Source organism: Plodia interpunctella, chromosome 13, assembly GCF_027563975.2.
Source record: "Plodia interpunctella isolate USDA-ARS_2022_Savannah chromosome 13, ilPloInte3.2, whole genome shotgun sequence".
In the NCBI taxonomy this organism is placed as follows: domain Eukaryota; kingdom Metazoa; phylum Arthropoda; class Insecta; order Lepidoptera; family Pyralidae; genus Plodia; species Plodia interpunctella.
In genome coordinates, this window is record NC_071306.1 from 4,283,471 (window position 1) to 4,296,252 (window position 12,782).

Here is a 12,782-nt window from a genome sequence, read left to right on the forward strand (position 1 = left end):
TATTATCACTATACTTATAATATATAAAATTTGAAATGAGAAATTGCCTGTGAAGGTCTTATTCCTGAATAAATGATTAGACTTTGATATTGGACCTATCGGACCCTGGGATCGAACACTTAACAGCCGGTAAGAAACTGAAAAAAGAGAACTCGGGTAAGAGAGAGATTCTCACTGACGTTCACATCCAAACTTTTGCGTTTGTTCGTAGGATAGTAACTATGGACTAGCTAGAACTAGCTGAATAAAAGTATCTCGTGCTCCTCTGTTTGCCAAAATACTAAATAGATACTTCGCCCTCAAGTAAGTGTTCCATAATGATGGGCGGCAGCGTAGAAGATATTTATTTTTCTTTTTATGATTTGGTATTTTGTTTCTGAAACAAGTATCTACCTACTTATGTACTTACGAAATTGAATAGGGAGTATTACTGCACATTTATCCCGCCAGAGTACAGCTCTGTGTATGTTAGGTACACAAAGGCTTCCCGCCTTTTGCTATGTCGATTAAAACGATTATTTTAGAGTACTTTATTAATCATTTTATTATGTAAGCATTCGTTTGTGAAAATAACAATGTAGCATATTCGGGTGCGGAAAAATCGTTCCCTGTAAAATCTGTAAAATTTTCGAGCCAATAAATAATCCACTAAATCCTTCCTTTTTCTTTAAACTCGCACCACGATTGCGTAGAAAGTATTTTTGGTCATAAATCTGCAACAATATTGAAAATTGGCGCTTTTTGCCTCCATTGGCAACATTTGTGTACTTTAGTTGTACCAGTAGCGCCATCTGCGCTGAGATTTGCGAAATATGCCCTATTCCATGGCTGTGCCAGTTTTACAATTTCTAAACGTAACGCCGTTGCTGGCATTCTTGGCATTTGAATAACCTACCAATTTGTATAGTCAGCTTAAATTTGCTATTGGCTATTGTCTCTCTTTCTTTTTAAACTTATTTTGACAGATTCTATGGACAATTTTCATTTTATATGTACTTTTTAATTTCATCGGATTATAACAAATGGCATCGCGTGAAAATGACAGCAATCGTGCTATGAACGAATAAAAAGAAAGATAATCTGGAAACACAAACGTTTAATTTATTAATATTCATCAAATGTAGAATATTATTTAAAAACTTATTACCTCGGGAATACTCATGTAGTTCAATAAATGTGCTATACTTTATTATTTAGGACCAAAACAAGACCCATCAGATGTTTCATGATATGCCAGTGATAACATTATTTGTGTTTCTTTATCGGAGTTCATAATTCGTGAAAATGACGGAAAATAAAGCTCTAGTCATGACGTCTACAAATGGTTTGCTAGACAAATCCAAGGAGCTCCAAAAGGAGATCCTTATGGAGAAGCTGAGGTCCAAAACATCTCAATTTAAAAATTTGACTGAAACTTCCAAAGCAGTCAGGATGGCTTTACTGGTATGTTTTTTACTGATTATATTTGTCAAATATATTGATATTGTACAAGTTCTGGAATGTTTTCTAATGCTGTTCTAGGATAAAAGATGGGCAGTAGATAGTGCTGACCGCATGACCCTTCAAAAATGTCTGGACAGTCTACAGCACTGCATCAAAGTTAGTTCTCTTCAAAGCCTCATAGAGAGGCTCGAATGCTTATCTCGTCAGCTTGGGTGAGTTTTAAAATATTTTTGTTCACTGTGCATATTTTAAGAGAATATTCAACAAATTTATTATCTATTTTCATTTCAGCCTGAAGTTTGTGGTGGGCACGACGGGAGTCAATCTTTTCATATCATCGGATATGTTTTATTTGGAGATATTGGTTGAGTCTTCAGGATCTGTAAAAGATGTTAAAATCCATCATGAAGGACGGGTGAGTTAACTAAGTATCTAAATTAATAGACATTTAGAAATGCTATATATAAGGACACATAGCACTGCATTAAAGGATGTTTATGTTCTTATGTTTGTATACTCTTTAGAACACGGAAAATCAATAAAAATTTAGACATCAATAATTCTAAATTGGTTTTTACACCTACTCTGATTAATGCTTAGGAACATAAGAACTCTTTTTGATATGTCTCATAAATGTATTAATTCCAGATTGAACAACAAAGTTGTGAAGAACTCGTGTCTTGTATATCCCGAGGTGATTTTGCTGACTTCACAGCTCAGTTGGAAGGTCTAACTGCTGTTTACCAATTAAACGCTGAGAAGAAAGTAAGTGATTTGTTTTTTACACACATTTTTGAGACATTTTTAACTAAGTGTTAATAAAACTATGTTGTATTTAAAAAGTTGTAGCTATTATTTGTACTGACTCCTCCTCATCTACATATAAAAATGCTCATTGCTTTTACATAAAATCTCTGTTAGATCCTTTTATATTGTAACTGCATTGTATAGGATTGGTTTTGTTATAGATTGTTTATGAGCAGGATGGCAGAATTATTAATGGTTTTTTGATGGGGTGGCAACATGCTGCCCTCAACAGAGATTTGTAGAAAAAGAAGGGGAGGTCTTTGCCCAGCAATGGGTCACTGATAGGTTGAAATAGATTGGTTATAATGATGTTTATGATAGATTTTCACTTTCTTTTCAGGTCAAATGTAAAGCATTCAGTGCTCTTCAGAGCTTGGAAGAAGATCTATGTACTTTGCGCCAATTTCAAACTTTCATCAAAGATCCGTGGGCACAGGTCCACAAGAGTCCTATAGGATTCCTGCAAAAACGTAGAGGAGGTATTTATGCTAAATACTTTTAATATTGAAATGTGAAATGTGTACTGAATGATTGTAATGAAATTTAGCATACAAACACCCTCTTCATATAAAAATTCATAAAAAAGTTAAAGAATTATTTAAGTTAAAATATAGTTTTGTCTTGTTCTATCAATGTAATTTTTTGAAAAGTGGGAATGATTACCTCAGCTTATGCCTATCCTTTAACTTTTTATGAAATTGATTTTTTTTTAAATTAAAATAGGTACTGAATGAAAGAAGATTGGATTAGATAGGGCCTGGATAATAAGGGCAACTGGAATAGAATAGAATCATTTCATTGTTTATAAAATTTAACATATTTTCCTTCAGTGCCTTAAATTTCGGTAAACAATTTTAGGTCATGCAATGCGCCTTACATACTTCGTGTCACCATACGAATTGCTGGACAAGGAAAAAGGTCTACAACCACTCACCGTTGACCTTCTGACTCTTGGCAAACCAACCGCGTCCAGTGGTCTAGCTTCACTGGTTGCGCCATCTCATACACCTATTGGCCATTCAGCTACAGTACTTTTGGAAGGATCTACTGCCAATAAATTGCAATTGTCACCAATCATATCCGGGGGACAGAGACCAGGCAAAGGGTAAGCTAAGGTCACATTGGATACTACTTGTGTCCCATGAATTTCTATACCAAATCATGTATAGCAGTTTTTATTCATATCAAAGAAAAAAAATAAGGTAGAAACCTGCACTTTGGTAGACTTCTACTTTTGAAAGTGACATCACTCCGACATATATACTATGATATAAGTTCTACAATGCTCCTTATTTTATATAAGGGGTGAAATTGATTAATGCTTACCTTTGTTATTTTTACAGTATTGCTTATATTATTTTTTAGAGGTTTTGATAATCATCACACCTATATTAGCTGTATTTGGTATTAACAATGTATGATTATTGTTCCATTCCATATAATAAAATAAATTATTGTTTTAGACATCTAGAAAAAATAACTTGCTTGAAGTTAAACAGCATATTCCTCCGCAAAGAAACAACTTCTCTCTTAGAAAGTTAACTGAATAATGTCGTCTTGTGCATAGGAGTGGTCCAGTGTACGCTCAGCTGCTGGTCCCTCAGAACAGCGCCATGTTGCCCGCGTGCTTCACGCTCAAGCTGTCGCAGCCCACGCCTCTCTGCGCCGGCCTCGCCAAACTCATCCACGCCACCACAGAGGTAACATTGTGCTTTATTGTATACAACACTTTCTGAAATTACTGCTTATTAAAAACAGTCATTTTGTAACAAATAATTTATTTATGTTCACAGTATCAAATAAATATATGCTTATATATGTATATAAGTTTATATTCATATATAGAGACATATTTAGACATATTTTTAAACTTATATATAAACTTAAAAATATGACTTAAGTTTATATTTAAGTTTAAAAATATGTCTTTGAAAATACATAAATCTGGAGTGCTCTAATTTGTATTTCAGGTGGAAGTAGCTGGTGACTGGGCCAATGCTAAACCGATGTTGGGTCTGGTCGCTCAGCAAGCGTACAACAAACTGATGCCCGGCAAGACGGTGGAGCTCAACCTTAGCAAAGGATTGTTTGTTGTGAGTATTTACCTTGTAGCGTCCGACCATATATTCGGCCTCGGTTCCGGCCTTCAAATCTAGTTCTTCAACATTTACTTGTTTGCTGAGATTATGATATTAGAATGTATTAGATTTTATTTTACGCTCTTCAGCAAACAAAAAAATTATAAACAGAGATTTTACTTTATAACAATAGAAGTGTCACATTAAAAATTTACTATATTACATTTGTCGCCAATAGGGCATGCACCCGGTTCCCAAATACCCGGTATACCCGGTTCTATCAAAATTATTAAACCGTTTTTGGAAATAGATCCCCCAGTTCTTTAAACAAATTATTTCTTTGTTAAATTTCACATGATTGGTATAACTCCATTCTTAAGATTTCTTCTTCTATTATCAATTTTGCACTGTAAAATTGCATAACAAGGTATATTCGCATCGAAATTAATTAATACAAAGAACGGTGCAAGAGGACAGACTTCGTGCAGTGACTAAGGCGCTCTGAAGTCGATATTTGTGACACAACGCAAAATGTTGACACGCGTCCACGCCTACTTTACATTTCCATTGTTTTTTTTGTGGTTCGGTGCATCACGATTTTATGAACAATCATTTCTCCAGAGCTTGCCCGATCAAACGCAATGCTACTTCCTGTGCGAAACGCGAGGCCTGGACGGCTGCGTGGTGGGCAGCGTGCCCTTCACGCACCCGTCGCACGTGCCGCCGCTGCTGGCGTGTCTCCGGCAGCAGGCGCTGTTCAATGCGCTGCTGGCCAGCTGCGTGCGCGCGCAACATAAGCAAGGTAACTAGTTCCAACTGCGAGAGAGAATGCACCATTCTCTCTCATCTGAGCGTTTATCCGGTTTCTTTCCAGCCGTTGATCGTCGGAGCCCAGAGTCCGCTGATATCTAGCATTTTTACAAATTATAACGGTGTGTATATTTCCGACAATTATATATTATTATTTCAGTATTGGTTGCTGATAAACAGCTGTAGTAGGTATATTTTAATTCGATTTGATTGAACCGTAGTCCCTTTCGCGTCTGCTTAAAATTTTAAATCTTAAACAACTTAACCCGATACTATAACAAACATTTTGTCCACAGCGTTCGACCTGGAAAGTACGCTAATGTTCGAAGTGAGCGCGCTGTCTTGGCAACATATCTCCATCTCGCTGGAACACCCTCTAGAAGAGAGCATGGCCACGGTGGAGCTGGAGCTGTCGGACCCCGCGGCCCCCCGCGCCGCTGTGCACGCCCTCAATTCTACGTCGAGGGAACACATCGATGAATACATCACTAGGGTACTACAGAAAACGCACTCTATACCTATTACTCTAAGGTGAGAGTTTGAGTATTTTACAAAAAAAAAATTAAATCGAAGTTTTTGGAAACTAATATTTGATTGGGTTCAGAAATAGTGACAAATTTATCATTCATTGTCTGACTTGTAAAACACCAGCGATCTAGTAGAACTAAATCATCATGACTATTTTATTATGAACCTTAGATTTCATTTACATACAAACTATATTGTGTTAACAGCTAAGCTATATTGTGTTAAGCAGTTAGATTAAATATGAATCGCGGACGAAAGCTATGGCAACGTTAACGCAAAGGCTCCATAATATCTCAAATGTACTACGAATGTCAGAACAGGACAACAAAATCTTATGAAGAAATAAGTCCATAGTGTCAACACATTATTTTTTTTAATTTCTTAAGTAAAAACTTTTAACGCTTACGTGGTTGTTTATTACGTCAGCTGTCTAGGTTCCTACAACGTTATTAGTGTTTACGAGGTACCCTGTAAAATTGAATTCAAAAATGGCGTATGTCATTCCTTTTTGTTTCTAATATTACAAAACATTGTAGGTCTCTGGTGAAGATCTGGGAGCGCGAAGCAGCGACGAAGCAGATGAACGGCAGCTACTCGGCGTTGGATTCGAATTTTAGCTGCGGCCTGGGGGGCATGGAGCCCGGCGCGGACCTCAAACCTGAGCCCGCCGGCAACATGCACGGCCGCGCGCTCTACCCCTCCAACCTCAACCCGCACAGAGGTAGGACCTAACCTCAACCACCCAAACATAGACTTTTTAAAATATAATTTATTAATTTATTATTGCTATTTTGTCCTCAGGCTCCTACCTATCTGACCAGCAACACCATTTAACCATGATGTGTCAAGAGGCAGACACAAAACCTCAGTCATCTGAAGAACGGAAATCGAAAAAGCGCAAATCGGACGCCGACGTATGGCCCGGGCAGAAGAAAGGCAAGCCCGGACTGAGTGAGATGGCAGATTCTGAGAGCGAGAGCGACAATTCTGAATACGTGAACGAAGACGACAACACAATGAATAGTAACTCTACAAATGAAGATGTTGAAGGGAGAGAGTCGTCGGTGTCGCAAAATGAATTTGCTTCGGATCTGGAACTTTCTGGAATGGACGCGACGGACGCCATCAGCGCACAGGACAACAGGAATTCCTCAGATATGGACAACTCTAATGATGGAGACGTGGAGGACATTTTGAGGTTCGTGTTTATTAATCTTGTCCAAATATTGTCCTCTCAACTCTGGACGCAGTAGCCTATGTTTGACTTCGGGCCATTATCAGATACATAAAAGCGTTTATTTGATAATACAATCACGCAAATACTATATATAGCTTTCAATAGACAAATTTTCGCATTTCTAATATTAGTGAGATACTATGGATTGATCCAACCAATAGATAATTATTGGACATTAAAATTAACCTTAACTTCTTGGACTACTCGAGGTCAAGGTAGATTTATCGTGCTTTTACAATTCTAGCAAGTCTTAATCGAATTATTTTGTTTCAGGAATTCTTTTCAGAAGTCTGACCACAAACGGCAAAAGCTTAAAAGCAAAGAAGAAGTGCGCAGTAGGAGTACATCCTCACTCCTGTTAGATCTGACCGAAGGTAAATCATTCATGCCTTCTTCCGTCAGCATCACGCCCATAGGGTCTAGCTCCGGGTCTTCGGGCTCCGCCCCCGCGCTACCGGAGCGCCGCCCCGGCATCGAGATCATCCCCATCTCGGCCGCCACCCCCGCCGCGCTGCCCAGCTCCATAACCATCACGCCCATCACAACTTCGCAACTAAAATCTCTGGATGATCGCAACAGATCTGAAAAGAAGTCCAAGTCAGGCGAGGAACGCAGCAAGGAGAAGAAGAAGAAAAGGCGGAGGGACGACTCCATGGGACCTCCAGAAAAAGTTCCTCCGAAACAAGACCCCTTGACCAAACCGGTGTCCGTTAGTATTAAACCTACAGATGGCTCCCCCATGCGGCCGACGTCCCCGAACTCGCTGCTGCGCAAGTTCAGCCCCAGCCCCACCCACGGCCGCGCCGTCTCCATCACCAAGTCCCCGAGCCCCAGCTCCGCCAAGGGACTGGGGAAGCCGTCCGGCGCCGCCAGCCACCACACCAGCCCGCGACACTCTCCAGTACAGAACAGTCCTAAACACTTGCCAGGTTACTCGAGTCCAAAAAACCACAGCATCTCTTCTCCTAAACACAGTTCTTCAGGATCAGGAAAGCCCAGTATGTCGACTCTGAAGTCGGCGACCAGCGGCTCTCCCTCGAGCAAATCTGGCACGACTGGCTACGATCTGACAAAAAAGTTATCAAAAGATAGCTACGGCAGCAGTTCCACGACTTCTAGGGATAAAGAAAAGAAACATTCCAGTTTATCTTTTTCTAGTTCCGGTAGGAGCAGTCCGAAACTTAAAACCCCAGTGAAATTGAAGCAGTTAGAAATAACCCCCGTGTCTTGTGATAGTCCGATGACGGAGCCGTTGATCTCCCCGCCCAACGTGGAAGTGAGCAAGTCGAGCGCGCCGAGCCAGGCTCGCAACCGCAAGGGCTCCCTCAGCGCCGTCATAGACAAGCTGAAATCTGCTCAACACTGCGGCGCGGACACCGAATCCAGCAGTTCCAAGTCCAGTAGCTCATCGAGTAGTTCCAACAAATTTTCTGATCCAAAAAACGGTAGTGTCAAAGTTGAAAGTAAAAATCAAGAGTACATGGTGAAACCTAGTTCGGACGGTATGAAGATAACTATTAACAAAACTAGGACTAAAGAGTCTTCCAGTAGCAGTTCCAAACTAAATTATAGTAGTTCCAGTTGTAGTAAACAGTCATCACCGCAACTCACCCCACCGAGTCAGGGCTCTCCCAAGACCCACACGGGTCTGAAGCCCGGCGTCATAAGCGGTCCGGCCTCGAAGAAAACCCAAGCTATGCAGTCGTCCAAGTCTGCAGGTAGTGTGAGTTCAGGGTCCACGCCGCCCAAAGCTAACACGAGCCCTTCAGAATCAGGCAGCAGCAACGTGCCGAAAGTGCCTTACTCGAAATCGTCGTCAAGCAACGCCGGGATCAATTTATCAAAATCCGCATCAAAAACCAGCTCTGGATCACCCAAGAGCAGCAGTTCCGACCTTACTAAAATAATAAGGGACAGGGAAAGAGAAAAAGCAAGGACCAAACTTAACACTGAGAAATCATCAAATATTTTCTCGTCAAAGTCGGAACGGCATTCGAGTCCTAGTGGTTCCCGCGATGAAGTGGACTCTGATAGATTCAAAGCTGCCGCCAAGGATGCCAATTTTCTCATGGAAGGGCTGATGAAGCCCCTGGACACTAGCAAATTCCAAATACCTAAATTAAAAAATCAAAGCACACCTGACAAGAACAGTCCAGTTTCACAATACGACAGCCGATCTATGGTGAATGATTTCTCGAGGACCATGGACCAAAATAAATACCCTTTTCCCCATTTCGATAACCCGAACGCCAGAAGCTCAGACTTACAAAAGTCAGCGTATCCTTTAAACGTGCCAAAGCCTTTGTTAAACATGAGCGGGATAAGCCCGAAAACTGTCATGCCTAACAAAGGGGACCAAACCGATAGGCCTTTGGAATTCTCAAAAGCTATGGCAGATAGTTTAAAAGGGGAGAATCCACAACGCGGTAAAGATGACACCAAAGATTACTCTGGGTCGTATCCATTGATGCCTTTAGATTTTAAAACTGATATGGTGAAGGGGTTTCCGGCACCTAAAGGCAGCTCTGAGGATAGAAAAGGAGCGGATTCGTGCATGAAGCCACCAGCGAGCGGTTCGGTGGCGCGGAGTGGTGCCACCACTCCACAAGAAGCCGCTGAAATGTTATTAGACTTTTCTTCGTCATCTGGTAGTAAAGTGTCGGGGATGGTAGCGGTTCGCTCGATGTACCCTCCGTCGCCAGCTCTCGGGCTGCAGATGACGAAGAGCCCCGCCCCCTCGCCGCTGGTGGTGGCACCCTCCCCTCACTCCAACTCCCCCGGGATCACCGATGATGAACTGATGGATGAAGCACTCGTCGGGCCCGGGAAATGAGTGGGAGTTCACTCTACACAAGTAAAACTTCTACAGAGTCTCAAACGAATTTAAACTTCAAAAGAGGTCCCTTAAATAGTGTCAATTAATTAAAGTAATTATTTTATTACTCTTTTTTTTACTTATTACTTTTATTTAATTTGACGAATTTATAACATATTCAGTAATTTAACTGCAAGTTCATTTCAATTTAAGACCTCTTTTTCAGTTTACAAATAGAAGAGAGCCTTACACATGATAATAGCTATTACTACATTCATCGCGTGTGTTATTTATTTACATACCCGCGTGTGTTATTTATAAAATACTTTGATAATTTAAAAATATACATACAAGATGTACATTAATCATCTTTTTGTCTGTAGGTGTTATTTAAATTATGTGTTAATGTTGACCACCTGATATGACATGTGATCCACTTGTGTATACCCAGTAATCATATTTACTAATAATATTGTGTCATACTTTTATATTATGAAATATGCAAAAAGGCGCGAATAAGTTTCACTTTAACTTAACTATCCTTAAAAATCGAATTTCGATCCAGTTAACGGCCATCATGAGCGTAATACAATAATGTAACCTTTTGTCTTATATTTAAGAAATGTAGCTATAGTGAACAAAGTAATTTTTTCAATCACTGTAAATATAATGAATTGGTAATATATGATGATATTATAAATTAATTGGTAAGGGATTTATGCTTATAGATGCAAAGATTTTTTTGAAATAAATGAGTTGAAAACATTTAGGTGTGTCAAAGTTATTTTATTTACAAAATAATAAATTACAATATGGGTTTTTTAATATATGACTAATAATAAGAATATCTTAGAGAGCTGGGACGATAATATGAATAATATACATATGGGAAGGAGTATCGCCAGTGGTGGGGGTGTGGTTGTGGTCTCCTATACTGCCTCCGAGCGGCAACCCGCCGCCGCGCCGGCTGCTTCTGGCGGAACTTCTTTATTATGGGGACTGGAATGAACCCTGCAGCGGTCTGCATTATTTCATCGGTGTTGCTTTCCATCACTTCGTCGCGGTTCAAATCTTCACGATCCAGTATTGTAAAGGTATCGTCATCAATACTCAGCTCATTTTGCATCTGTGGATAATGTTCCTCGACGGGATCGATAGTCTCTTCGACGTAAATCTGGAAAATAGCATCGCCGTCTTCCCTAATTTGATCGTTTGTATTTGTGACTTCGTTCCTTTGTTCTGAATCACTTTTGTTGAACAATTGTTCTTGATGTTTTGCTTCCTCGCCGGTACTTTGTGACAAAGGCTGGTTGTTATCGGTCGGAACTTTTTGTTTTGTAGTAGGATCAGCAAGCGCACTCACGAGTCCGCACGCCACCAACAGTATCACTCTATTATTCATTGTTGATGTTTACTGACAGTCGATGTACATATTATTACTACCACAACTGATTCGGAACTGTACATTGGATCTCATTCCGTGTTCTTAAATATTTTAAAAATCCAGGTCAAAGAAAGGTGGCCGTTATGAATACGGGAATCAGTTGTGTAAATATTGACATATGTGTGTCAAAGTTATACACATATAACATTTATACAAATGCAATTTCATTAAAATATTTTTGCAGATATTATAAATAATCAATGATATTTACAGTAACAATGTTTAAAGCAATAAACAACTCACATCAGTGACTCGCATAATATCGCTTGTATATGGGAATATTCTGTTGCGGACACGGTGCCTGGTGCGGCTGCGCCCGCGGCATGTTCTCCCGACGTTGCGCCTGGCTCCTCCGCTGCGCTCGCGCCTGCGCTCGTCGCTCCTTCAGCCTCAACATTGTAAACCTTGGTAGGAAAGGATTTTGAGATTCTGCTGTCTCCATCATTTCCTCTCCTCCGTCTTTGGTTTCCAGCTTCAAAGTATTAACGTTATTTCTATCTATTTCCGAAACGGGTTTAGACTGAATATGAATAACGAACAAAAGAAGTAAAAACATGCCCAACAAATTTAATTTAAATGCCATTTTTAATAGATTTAATTACTATAGTTGTGATGCCTTCAATGGCTAATCCCGGTTTAATCGCCAGTCATACGAGCTTGTTGTTTTATAGAGATGCCATCACTCGATGTGTGTCACATTGGATGCAGTTGTTTACCGAACGGTGGTGTTTTAGGAATCGTAACGGGTCATACGTTCGGATCCAATTAACACTCTACCGCTCACATTCATAGGCTGGACCGGTGTTTCATACTTTGGAGGTTTACTGAGCTACTTTTAAAAGTGTAAATATAATATTGACGTACAAAATAAGAGTAGGTTAAAACCTACCTAATAGTCAAATAAAACTAAAGGAAAATTTGAACACAGGTGTTATATAAAAATATATTATTTATTAGATATTGTAGTTTATTTCTTGCCATACGTGGTGTTCGTCTCTTGGCATTTTCCTTATAAGCCGAAGGCCATAGTTTCGAATCTTACCTACTTAGACAGGATATTTTTAGGAGATTAGCTTTTAATGCTGTACAAATGTTTAAAAAGTAAATGGGTACTTCTACTTACGAGTGTGACACTGTATTACTTACTACTCATTAGGTACGTACTACCTAAGCCCCGGAGCTTCGCTCCCGTGGAAATTTCGGTATAAAAACCCTATGTATCATTCCAGGTTATATTCTACCCAAATTTTATAGCAATCCGTCCAGTAGATTTTGTGTGAAAGAGTAATAAACATACATACATCTTCACAAACTTTCGCATTTATAATATTAGTAAGATTGTATCTTAAATTTACTTTAGAATTGTGGCATGACTATAGATTTGACCACATTTGGCCCACACATGCCATCCATTGTCAAGGAACATGATGATGAATCATAATTCTTATGGAGGTATGAAACTTTACTGTATACCTGAGTAATGCTTCCAGGAAAATATTAACGTAGTACCTACCCCAGTGTATATTTATAGAACTAAATGACTAATCCTAAATGCTCTATAAATATAACACTTACTTCATGTAATAAGTACCTAATAAAATAAAAAATAAGACAATGAAA

General features: G+C 39.5%; 2 protein-coding genes across 2 annotated transcripts; one reads left to right on the forward strand and one right to left on the reverse strand.

The window, feature by feature from the left end:
• Positions 1-1,013: 1,013 nt before the first annotated feature.
• Positions 1,014-10,483, forward strand: MED1 (Mediator complex subunit 1). The gene is made up of 13 exons (XM_053753543.2): positions 1,014-1,443; positions 1,522-1,655; positions 1,735-1,858; positions 2,092-2,208; positions 2,591-2,729; positions 3,109-3,355; positions 3,818-3,950; positions 4,221-4,343; positions 4,950-5,130; positions 5,435-5,669; positions 6,203-6,387; positions 6,468-6,864; positions 7,177-10,483. The coding sequence occupies exons 1-13, from the start codon at positions 1,285-1,287 to the stop codon at positions 9,734-9,736; spliced, it is 4,734 nt and encodes a 1,577-aa protein (XP_053609518.1). The 5' UTR covers positions 1,014-1,284; the 3' UTR covers positions 9,737-10,483.
• Positions 10,484-10,489: 6 nt separating this feature from the next.
• On the reverse strand, positions 10,490-11,401 carry LOC128674713 (uncharacterized). The gene has a single exon (XM_053753544.1). It carries the CDS (start codon positions 11,118-11,120, stop codon positions 10,551-10,553), a length of 570 nt encoding a protein of 189 aa, XP_053609519.1. The 5' UTR covers positions 11,121-11,401; the 3' UTR covers positions 10,490-10,550.
• Between the last annotated feature and the right edge of the window lie 1,381 nt (positions 11,402-12,782).

Bases quoted from the DNA above. Each gene is read 5' to 3' on its own strand.
- LOC128674713 (XM_053753544.1), bottom strand. From the start codon at position 11,120: ATGAATAATAGAGTGATACTGTTGGTGGCGTGCGGACTCGTGAGTGCG.
- MED1 (XM_053753543.2), top strand. From the start codon at position 1,285: ATGACGGAAAATAAAGCTCTAGTCATGACGTCTACAAATGGTTTGCTA. The intron at 2,209-2,590 runs GTAAGTGATTTG...CTTTCTTTTCAG, and splicing joins AATTAAACGCTGAGAAGAAA to GTCAAATGTAAAGCATTCAG. The intron at 3,356-3,817 runs GTAAGCTAAGGT...TCTTGTGCATAG, and splicing joins GGACAGAGACCAGGCAAAGG to GAGTGGTCCAGTGTACGCTC.